At 33.2% G+C, this 12,468-nt stretch overlaps 1 protein-coding gene across 1 annotated transcript in view; it reads right to left on the minus strand.

The window, feature by feature from the left end:
• KLHL4 (kelch like family member 4) overlaps positions 1 to 12,468 on the minus strand; it is a 119,484-nt gene that overhangs the window by 13,769 nt on the left and 93,247 nt on the right. The window contains exons 5-9 of the mRNA XM_059385213.1: positions 10,858 to 11,070; positions 8,453 to 8,639; positions 6,826 to 7,050; positions 4,657 to 4,819; positions 2,694 to 2,906 (exon numbers count right to left, since the gene is read on the minus strand). Coding sequence (XP_059241196.1) covers positions 2,694 to 2,906; positions 4,657 to 4,819; positions 6,826 to 7,050; positions 8,453 to 8,639; positions 10,858 to 11,070 — 1,001 coding nt within the window. The remainder of the gene's footprint in view (positions 1 to 2,693; positions 2,907 to 4,656; positions 4,820 to 6,825; positions 7,051 to 8,452; positions 8,640 to 10,857; positions 11,071 to 12,468) is intronic.

Genomic DNA, 12,468 nt, shown 5'->3' on the forward strand with positions numbered 1-12,468 from the left:
AGAAATTACTCCCTGTGCTCTTTTCTAGTATTTTTATGGTTTCATGTTCAACATTAAGTTTTTTTTTATGGTTTTATTTATTTATTTGACAGAGAGAGATTACAAGTAGACAGAGAGGCAGGTAGAGAGAGAGAGCTTCCTGCTCATGACCAGAGCCGAAGGCAGTGGCCCAACCCACTGAGCCACCCAGGCGCCCCCAACATTAAGGTTTTTAATCCATTTTCAGTTTTCTTTGTGTGTGTGTATGGTGTAAGAAAGTGATCCAGTGTCATTGTTTTTACATATTGCTGTCTAGTTCTCCCAACATCATTTGTTGAGGAGATTGTCTTATTTCCATTGGATATTCTTTCCTACTTTGTTGAATATTAGTTGATGATCATCGGGTTGTGGATTGATTTCTGGGTTCTCTGTACTATTGCATTGATCTATAAGTCTATTTTTTGTACCAGTACCATGCCATTTTTTTATTACTACAGCTCTTTAATATAAGCCTTGAATTGTGATGCCTCCAGGTTTGCTTTTCTTTTTGAAGATTGCTTTATTTGGGGTTTTCTGTGGTTCCATATGAGTTTTGGGTTGTTTATTCTAGTTTTGTGTAAAAATGTTGATATTTTTATAAAGATTGCATTAAATGTGCAATTGCTTTGGATAGTATACACATTTTAACAATTTTTTTTCTTCCAAACTTTGAGCATGATATGCCTTTCCAGTTTTGGTGACATCTTTAATTTCTTTCATCAGGGTTTTATAATTTTCAGAGAACAATACTTTTGCCTCTTTTGCTAAATTTTTCCCTAGATATTTTATTGCTTTGGTATAATCATAAATGGGATTGTTTCTTCTCTTTCTGCTCTTTAATTATTAGTATATAGAAATAAAACAGATTCTGTACATCGAATTTTTCTCCTGAGATTTTACTAAATTCATTTGTTAGTTCTAGTGGATTTTTGTTGGAGTCTTCAGGATTTTCTAGGCATAGAAATCATGTTATATTTAAATAGTGAAAATTGGACTTCTCCCTTGCTTATTTGGATGCCACTATTTATTTATTTATTTATTTATTTATTTATTTATTTATTTATATTATTTCTGTTTTTTGTCTGTTTGCTGTGGCTTAGACTTTTAGTACTATGTTGAATAAAAGTGGTGTGAGTAGATATCCTTGTCTTATTCCTGACCTTAGAGGAAAAAGAGTTCTTTCACTATTGTGTATAATGTTAGTTGTTTGTTTTCCATATATATGGCCTTTATTATGTTGAGTATATTCCCTCTAATCTTTTTGAGAGTTTTTTTTAATCATGAATGGATATTGTAATTTTTCTGCATAAATTAAAATGATGATATGCTTTTAATATAATTAATCTTTTTAAAACACAATTATGATTCAGTCGTATGTTTCTCAGAAGAATACTTATAATATTCATATTTGTCCCTTTAGTCTTTTCTTCCTAAGTTCTATCCTTTATATCACTGTTAGGTCAAATTCCCCAAAACTGTTTTCTTTGTGTATTCCATTCCCCTTAAATTTAATTTTCCCTTCACTACAAGTTAAAATGCAAAGTCTTCCACTTAAACATTTCAGACTATAAAATGATCTGGCACTTATTTGAATTTTTGATTGTCTTCCCAAATTACATTTCAACCTAAAGTCTCTGCTTTTATCTACACTTCCTTCTCCTTTTTATCTATAGTTTTTATTGTGAATTTTTCTAGACCTGAAATTCCCTTCTGTATATTGTGTATGTACAAAATACAAATTTTGTATTTTTTTTAGGTTCTCCATGAATATTTTCTGTTCATGGAGAACTTATTTCTATGTTCTAGTTTTCTAGGTTCCTCCATGAATATTTTTGAGTGCAGCATCCCATACTGATTTCCATCTTTGAATTCTGATAACTTTACTAATTGTAAATTTGTCACATGGCCTTATGTTAATATATTTTAACTATTACACATTTTTTAAAAGATTTTATTTATTTTTTAACAGACAGAGATCATAAGTAGGCAGAAAGGCAAGCAGAGAGAGAGGGGGAAGCAGTCTCCCTGCCCAATGCGGGGCTCAGTCCCAGGACCCTGGGATCATGACCTGAACTGAAGGCAGAGGCTTAACCCACTGAGCCACCCAGGCACCTCATTAACTATTATACATCTTGAAGGGAATGTGATTGTTATAACTGCAAATCATATGACTGAGTTATTGAACAAACCTATCATACTTTATCCAAATGAATGTCTCCAATTTAAAGAATTTATCTTTGGAAAATTAAATACTTATTGTAATAGAGTTATTGTTCAAAATATAATTAACATTTTTTTTGGAAATTATTTCCATATAGTCTTCATCCTTAGGGGACAAATATTATTTTCAAGATACTAAAGTCATATTGATTTGAGATGTTGAATAGGTTGAGTGGTATAGTTTGGCATTAAATTTCTTTATTCTTGCATCCCATTTTTTACATTGTTTTATAGGGTGATTATCAAACATTAAAAGAACTTTTAAAGGATATATTTCTTATGGTGCACCTAAAATACATTAGAGGGAGTTCTTCAAAATATTTTGAGCCTAGGAATAAGGGTGAAATTTAAAAAAATCTTCTGAAAGGATTAACATTTATTTGGAAGATAACTTCCTAGTAGCCCTCTTTCTAATTTCTGACAAATTAATATATTCTTAAATAGAAATATTTTACCGTTCCACACAGCCAGAAAGCTTGGAACAATGGCTAGAAGCAGGGGCATCATGACCTCCAGCAACATATAAGAATCCGTTGTATGCTGCAACTCCCACACCTCCACGTCTTTTTGACATTGAAGCACACAGACTCCACTTGTTAGTGTGTGGATCAAAGTATTCCATTGATTTGAGGCAGGAACTTCCATCACGACCACCGATAGCATATAGCCTAGGAAAAAAGAACAGAAGTGTGAGTGTGTGTATTTGTGTGTGTATACAAGCATTTTTACACACACACACACACACACACACACCCCTTGTACAAAGCATTTAAAGTTTATGATTATATGTTCTACTCCCTTAGTATTTTGTAGTGGATGGCCTGAGTTCGTGAATGGATAATTACCTAAAGGAATTTTTCAAGGTCTACTTCAAACTCCCAGGCTTCAATGTTTACATGAAAGTTTGACATTATGGACTAAAACATCCCATTAGAAATGAAATTAGACAGAGAGAGGAAATGTCAAAACATTGGCAGTATTTGTCAATTATACCTCAATAAACCTGGAAATTAAAATAGAAAAGGGTAGGTAGGATTTTCCAAAGACTAACTACAGCAACATTACAATTTTGGCTAGGTTCAACTAAATAGCATTAAAATCCCTCTTGTATTTATGAACTGATTTACTTAGTATTAAAAATATTAATCATTAAGAAGGTTAACTTAATAAACAATGAAGAGAATAAGAATCAACAAACTGGATTTTTCGTAAGAAAATATATTAGCTATCCTATTTCTTCCATACATTTTGGAATGCCAATTCTTATGATGAGAAGAATTTTTTAATTTTTAATCTAATTTAAATTTAATCGTGCATCAATGAAAAATAAACATTTATTGAACCATATGTTTATAACTGTCTTTCATGCTCAGTTGTGAATAATATCAAGTCAGTAAAACAAACATTAGTCAAATTTGATTATTTCAGTCTGTTCTGTAATAGTTAGGAGATTGTTCCCAAGTCACTTGATATTGAGATTAGACCCAAGATAAGCAGATTAAGGAGTATTTTAAGCTCCAAGACACTGTAAGTCAGGGCATCCTCTTAAGAATAGACATTTGCTACTTTTTGCACAAGGTTCTATAAACAATCTTTGTTGAAATTTCCCAGTTATAATACGAAATATTGACTATATATGGTCAGTACAGACACACAAGGGTGTCTCCTGCCACTGATAAATTCTTGAGTCTGAAATTGTCATCATTAAAGTCCCTTCTATATGCTGTTTCTAAAGGTCCTTTTTCAGGAAGGGCATAAGCCCCTGGAAGATGTAACAATTCAAAGATCTTAGCAACCTTTAGTGTCATTGGGTTTTAATATATTACCTTGCTTTCTCGGGCAAGTGATCAGGAAAGGGGAGAGATTCAGAAAGATATGATTTGGTGTACTTATAGTGTTGGGAACCCTGAACACTCAAGACAATGAAGGATAGAGAACAAAAAGCCTTGCCCTATTTCAAGACAAACCAAAGTTTTAATAAGAATAAATCATGATGTAAAAAAAAAAAAATGGTAAGTTCTCAAAGGCAAAAGTGGAACTTCTTTGCCTATAAATATGCTTCTCAAATTTAATGTGCTAACAAGTCACTTGAGGACATTTTCAAAATGCCAGTTCTGATTAAGGAAGTCTAGGGTGGGGCTAAAATTCAGCATTTATAAATAGATCTCAGGTAGTGCTGATGCTCCTGGTCCAGGACTGCACTTGAGTACCAACACAATACAAAATATTTAGTTAAATGTTCATTTTAGACAAGCATTTTCCCTTATAATGATGGGAAAGTTCCAACAAAGGACCTTTATTACTGATTACTAGGATGTCCCCGTCATTGTGAATGCTTATTAATTGATGGACCACATCACCAAAGTGTTGTATCACATAACCTAGGAGTAAAGAGCTTTCATATTCGGGTTTACTCACTTATTGTTTAAGGCAGCAACACCAACTGTGCTTCTAGGAGTTGACATACTGGCCACATAATTCCACTGATGTCCCTCAGGGTCCCATCTTTCTACAGTATTTAGATAACTCCATCCATCATGACCACCAACAGCATACATTGGTCCTTCAAGTGTGGCTACACCTAGAAGATAAAAATAACATGAGGTCTCGCCACATATAATGGATTTTTTTTTCATTTTGCAAACAACTAGCTGCTTAAAAATTGTTTTTGTTTCTCAAATGGTTTTGTGTATACGTTATAATTTACTAATCTTGATTCGAAACTAAACATGGTATCTTCACCTTAGGATTTTTTCAGACATAGTTATTGTTATTGTATCATACATAGTTATATACATAGACACTGTATCAGGCAGGTTATCATTGTTCTAATACTGAGGTTAATGAAGGTAGTGGAACACACCATTTCTAGGGATGTAATAGAAAATAGAAACTGTTTTTTAGCATAATTTCAACATCATTTTTTTAAATATAAGAGAGATGAGACATCTATACTGAATCTTAGGTAATTCTTAGGTTATTCATAGGTTACATAATTTGTAGGTTAAAACCATGGTAGGTCTTTTTAAGCCCTGCTTTTTATTATAGTGATTAAAAAAAATTCCCATGTGATAACCAAATAAATAGGGATTTTTGAGGTTTAGTTAGAAATTTGTTTCTTTGGGTCCCTAGGTGACTCAGTCATTAAGCGTCTGCCTTCAGCTCAGGTCATGATCCTCGGGTCTTGGGATTGAGCCCTGCATTGGGCTGCCTGCTCCACAGGAAGCCTGCTTCTACCTCTCCCATTCCATTCTCCCTGTTTGTGTTCCCTCTCTCACTGTGTCTCTTTCTATAAAAAAAAAAAAAAAGTTACATTACATACAATGAATAACCCCTATCCAACTGCTTCTCTGGGAATTCACATAATTGAATTTTCCCCCCACCTTCTTCACCATCTCAGTTAGCATCTCAGTGGTATAACTTCATCATTTCTACCTTCTTAGTAATACCAGTTAGATTTTCAAAACTTGCTATTATTTCTCTGTAGGATAGTTTTCTAAGTAATGACATAACTGAGCTGAAAAATTATATAGTTTATCATTTGACATAGACAATTTTTTTAGATAATTTGGGGAAAAGACAATACCAGTCCTGAACCTGACACTTTTTAGATGTGTAAATCAGTTTTTAACAACTAAATTAAATTTAAAAATATCAATGGAAACAAATTTTTTCTTGGAATATCTACTAAATAAAACATGTTTCTTGTGTATTGCTTTCAGATATATTATGGGACGAATTATGTCTCTGAATTGTTAAAGAAATTAGCAATTGATTTAAGAAAATGCAAATGTTTAAAATCAAGGGAAAAATTAACAAAAAATTTTAAAAAGCTACTATGCTTTATAAACAAACTCTGAGATATTAAAAATGTATGTCATCTAAAGAAAGATGTACCCTGACAAATATTCAGGAGAATCAATGTTCCCAACTGTTTTAGAAGTCTCCACTTCATCTTTCTTAAACTTCTTGGAAATCTCTGACTTAAGTATAATTTAGAGTTGCCCTCAATCAAAGCAAACATCTCTGCCTTGGAGCATCCCAAGCCTTTTGCTGAAATACAGATTTGCCTTTTATGGGAAGGGACAAAGTTCATATGATTAGAAACATAATGTCTTTCCATCATCAAATGCTTTTTGTTTTTTTCTAAATTAAGGTTAGATGAACATTCCCTATTTTAGTTTTATGTTTTTTAATGATGCATTCTTTGCAAAACTTTTTATCCCTTTTAACATGGTAACTTTTTAAAATAAATTTGAAGGGAGGCAGAGTTAGCAAGTATGACATCTGAAACAAGAAAAAAAGTTTCACAAGCTTTTACCATTTGATTTATCTTTTCAGCGTTTTGGAGATGTTTTGACTAAGGGTTTGGCTAAATCCCAATAATGGCACTCATGATGAGCACTGGGTGATGTATGAAGTTGTTGAATTGCTATATTGTACATCTGAAACGTATATAATACCTTATGCTAATTATACTGGAATTAAAATAAAATAAAATATTACTAATGTGCAGCAGTATTTAATTTTTAAAAAGATCTACTAATGATACATTTTTTAAGAAACAATATAACATTAAACTCTTACCTAAGCCATGCCTATGTGTTGACATGGGAGGCATCACAGTCCAGATTTTGCTAACTGGATTAAAACATTCCATAGTATTCAAAGTTTTTAAACCATCTCTTCCTCCCACGACATAGAGCTTATTATCAATAACTGCAACTCCAAACTGAAGCCTACGGCCATTCATGGTGCCAATATGTAGCCAGCTGTTGGTTCTGAGATCATATTTTTCAATTGTAGTGGTACCTTTTAAAGGGATATTAAACAATGGAAAAATTGCATGTATAAAAATTTTTGTTGACATCATCCACATTATATTTATGTACCTATAATTTAATGATTGCAACTCAAATTAAAGTACCTAATGATTCCCTAACCTGTTAATAAGGCAAATGAACTATTTTGCTACTACCAGATCCAAATGGAAGAGACAGAAGAAAACAGTTCATTTTAATATATATGGTTTGTATACTTGTAATGGTTTCTTTGGTTATACTATGTTACTGTTAGTACTAACACAGGTGTCAACATGATAATTTACGACAAAAAATTACTTTGGAATCTATTACCAACTCTTTACACATACATTATTATTTTAATTACCCTTGGTCATTCAATATATGAATTAGTGTCCCCTTATTTTATTCCATATTGTGTGTCTATGTTGAATACTTCCATTCCAAAGCCCATAGTCTGCCCTACTTCAGCTTGAATCAGTTACAGAAGATGGACCTCTACGTACTTTCCATAGAAATGGAATGTAGGACTGACAATGAGGATTTGTAACAGCACTCCAACTGGTATAATGGTTAACTTACTTCAAGCTTTCACACTCATTTGTTGATCTAAGCCCTTTGGTTTATAATAGAATTAACCTACTTCCCTTGAGATTTTGCAGACCACTGGCCTTGGAGAATGAAGGACCAGACAATCCCAAAAGACAAGGCCTGACCACATTTGAGAAGAGCTGTCACTGATGCCAGCAAGTCTTTTCAAGTTCATGTTGGCATATGATTAACCATCTAAGCACCACATTCTGCTCGTAACCCCTATAATTCCCCAAACCTTCTCCTTTAAAAACCCTCTGATTTATTCTATACTGGGTAGATGGTCTTTGAGACATTAGTCCACCATCTTCCCAAGTTGCTGACTTTCTGAATAAAGTAACGTTTCTTTTCCCACCATTACTTGTATCTTGAGTATTGATTTTCACATGGCAAGCAGCTGAACCCCAGTTTGGAACCAGTTTTCCATCCTGTAACATCAGCAATTCAAGATTTTTTGGAGCTTGACAGGCCCCTCTTCTGTTGAAAAACACATATGCTTTTTTAATGTATATACAGATTTTCTTTTTTTAAAAAAAATTTTAATTTTTTATAAACATATATTTTTATCCACAGGGTTAAACCCTTCTATTTATGATAAACCTTAAGTAAGTTTAAAAAAATTGTTGCCATAAAATAAAAGTAACTGTTAAGAGCTTAACTAACACTACTTAAAGGATTATATACCATAAGTGTGCTATTTATTAAAATTAGCTTTAGATGCACAAAATTAAATATGGATTTAATGCCACCTTCATAATTTGGGGGGTGTTGAGAACATCATTTTTTTGAATGATACTTTCTAAATTAATCATTCCTGTTACCTTTCATAGTATGCATGCCTCCCACAGCATAAAGTGCCCCCACAGTTGATTTTCTAGGCTTTGTCCGAGGGCTTTGCATCATATGTCTTCTCTCAGGTAAGAGATGGTACTTCATAGCTTCCATTAGGAGCTTCTGACACTCAAGATTACCAGTAAACATGGAGCTATTTTCAAGATCCACCAGTAACTGAAAAGTAATGATGTATGGTATATGAAGTAAATAGCCCAACAAGAAAAATAACATTTTTGCTTATATAACTTTGGAGAAAACTTGAGCTAATTCAGATGTAAAAGTGTTAGTATTTTAAGTTACTTAGTAGTATATTTTTATGTTCACTTAAGATTTAAAATGATGAAAGATCTCATAGTAGTACCTACTCTGTTCAGATTTATTTGACATATTAAACATCTTTTGACTAGATACACATGTAGTATCAAGAAGTGAAAGTGAAAAGACACTTATAAAGCAGTCTAAGAGACTAGCTATGTCTACACAAAGCAAGCATCTTGCAGTCTACTGCATGTAGCTAAATAAGCAGCCACCTTATTGGTGGATTTAGAGAAGCTGGTACAAACAAGCCCAGTTAAAATAAAGTAATATCACCCATAAAGAATTGCACCTTTAGCATCAAATCACTTCTGTAAAGTATTTTGAATGTAGATGCTTTTTATTTATACATATATATGTGTATATCAGTAAAGCATATGTGTTAGTAGGTAGACAAAACATCAGTAGTAGTACGTATCAATCCTTTCTAACCATCTCTGCCTGGCAGACACTAAGAACCTCATTGAATTGGATAAAAGCTAAGTAAAATATTTTTGCTGAGGTGAGCTGAGGATATGTGAAGAAATTGTTTCAGAATTTTAGCAAGAGTCATTTATATTGGTTCACTGGAGTTTTGGGTCTATAGCATAAAAAGGACATTGAGAGGAATTGTAGTTTCGTGTAGAAATGTTACTTTCACCCCATAAAACATCCCTGAAGTTTTCCATTCTACAGTACTTAACTCCAGCTTAGTTCTCATCTGTAATCTCGTATGGATCACTATTTTGATTTGGCTGGTGAGATCTCTGGTATTTCCTTAATGTATATGCTGCTGAAAATAAGTTTAAAAAACTGGACTATGTAACTTATTTTCAAAATATTCTTCAGGGACTTAACACCATTTTTTTCATATATTTCATTTCTAGAATATTTTTTAAAGTAACTATTAAAATTGTTTTAGAAATTCTATAATCAGTTTTATATTACCCACCACTACCATCTTTAGGGAAAGTTCACAACAGTCCACATTTTAGGCATAAGGGATACTCAGGAGTAGAAGGCCAAAGACCATCAGTTGTGTGTTTGGGCTAGAAATTTCTCCTTATTCCAATAAAGTAAGACACAAACATATCGACTAAACAGTATAAATTCAAGGGCCTCCAATCCATTATAGCAATGCATCTCAACCTTTTTCATATCTAAGAATCCTCTGGCAAACTTATTAAGATATGGATTTCTTGGCCTCACTCCCATAAATTGTTTCAGTAGGTCTATGGTGAGGGCTTGGGAAACTGGGTTTCTAATAAGCTCTCAGGAAATGCTATGTTGCTAGCTCAGGGCTATTTTGAGTAGCACTGTCTTAGAGACTCTAATAAATCATACACATGTGCACACATATACACAAACATAAAATTTCCAAAGATTCTGAACCTTGGGTCTAAAATTGCATGTATATTTTAATGTTTCTATTTTAGTGTTACTATTGCCTTGCCTTGTATAAATTTGTATACCCAAGAAGGCAGTGTTCTTTCATTGCATATGGATAAATTCTTAAGAGCAAATATGTAGCTCCATGGATTTAATTAACAGATAAAAGTTTTTTAAAAAGTAGAGAAATCATCAGTAAATTAATATTCTATTTTTCAATATTAACATCTAATTAGTAATTTGTTGAAACTAGACTAATTTTAATGTTAATGAAACTACTGATCCTCTAGATGAAGCTCCTCTTTACAATATGGATGAGTAACTGGCTTGCCTAGAAGGTGGGCAGAAAAAGAAAAAAAAAAAGCCTAGTCATTTTCTCTGCTTCTTACAAGTGCTGTTTGGTAAAGAAGAAATTGAAATTAAAGAATATGTTTTAGAGATTATCTCTAGAATTTTTAAGGATGATCTATAGCTTTTTTTTTTTTTATTTCTGTCTGCATCATAGATAGTGTTAATTGAAGGCTGGATAAGTCCTTCTGTGAGACAAGTACCATACTCTCCAGTTAACAGAAATCCTCTGAATAAAATAAAATTAGACCAAAAAAGAATGGATTATATAAACAAATGAATTTAAAAAAAGGAATAAAAAGAATGGATTAATGTCTAGCGGTAGTTTAGAACTATGTGTTACCTGGGTAAATTTCCATACCTGTGGTGGAAGTAATGGCAGTCTGATATAAGAAAGCAACATTGCTAGGTATTGTTGCCTAGCCTGTACATCGTATCCCACCCACTGTATTAAAGCATGGAGAATGGTTTCTTCATCAGGAACATTAATGTCATCACTGCACAGAAGTTTGGAAATTTCATTAGCTGGAAGCAGGAGGAATTCTTGGTTCTTTATTACCTCAATGAAGTGTTCCTAGAAAAGAAAGGTCTTCTACTGAAACTTTGTAATTTAGAAATGTCTTAACAAAATAAGCATATAAAAGCACTTTGTTAAAATTCATAAAAGAGGGGCACCTGGGTGGCTCAGTGGGTTAAAGCCTCTGCCCTTGGCTCACGTCATGATCCCAGGGTCCTGGGATCCAGCCCCGCATCTGGCTGTCTGCTCAGCAGGGAGCCTCTTCCTCCTCTCTCTATGCCTGCCTCTCTGCTTATTTGTGATCTCTCTGTCAAATAAATAAATAAATAAATAGAATTATTTAAAAAAATTCATAAGAGACAGTAAGGACAGATACGTGCATTTATAACAAATAGGTGCCATTACTGTCTGTGACAGAGGACATGGGGAGTCTTCTGAAGCTGAGGAGCCAAATGTTACAACTGAGAACACAGGTAAAGGGCTTTATTTAGTCATTGGACAAAAGTAAAGAGCTTAAGTATTTCATAGGCCACATGGATAGTGTCTGAGTTGATACAAATGTTTTTCTTTCCTAGCTATTGTAGGTGGCAGCAGTTTATGATTCCAGAAGTGACTAACCTTGAGTTGGTCTTTAGCCAAAAATCTTAAGGGGAAAGGTGGAAATTTTCAAGGTCGGGTCTACCTTGAAGACCTGGGGGAGGTAGCTCCAGTTGTGCATTTGAGGGGGCAACATACTGAATTCCTTTGCGTTGGAACAAACAGATTGATGACAAACTCTTTTCTCTTATGGACAAGCACGATCTATTAACCAACCAAGGCAAAGGTATATTTTACAATGAATACTTCACAGATTTAGGACAATCTAAAAGGGACTCCTATGGAATTTTGGGGGGGAGGGGGTCAATGGTGTAGTCTTGCAATTTTTATATATTATTTCTAATTCTCTCTTCTGTCACAATGTTAAGTTCTATCAAGTATCAAATTTCAGGCAGCTGTGTTTCAATTTTTTTCATCAAAACATCACTATGTATGTTTTAATTTAAAATGTTTCATATTTTTCTATGACAATTGTTCTCAAAATTTTTCATAGTAAAAAAAAAATTCACTTTAAAAGTGATAAAATACACTTCCAAAACAGTGATAAACATGTCTACTTGGTAATTTATGTTACAGCATAAAGATATATGCTTGAAGTATTTTAAAAGAGCCTCTAAATAAATTGCAGGGATCTTGGATGAATCAAATCACTCCCTCAGCTCCACTCAGAGTTTTGTCATTATGGAACTGAATTAGCTTAATAATTAAATTATTCATACAAAAATTTTTGTTTGATAGACCCATCAGGAGTTCTTCTATCATAAATTCCAAGCTATCTTGCCTATTTAAATGAAGAACCCTCTTGTGACTAAGGTAAACAAGAGAGGCCTGCTGTTTTTAATGTAGCAGATGTCCGTA

This window comes from Mustela nigripes, chromosome X, assembly GCF_022355385.1.
Source record: "Mustela nigripes isolate SB6536 chromosome X, MUSNIG.SB6536, whole genome shotgun sequence".
Taxonomy (NCBI): Eukaryota; Metazoa; Chordata; class Mammalia; order Carnivora; family Mustelidae; genus Mustela; species Mustela nigripes.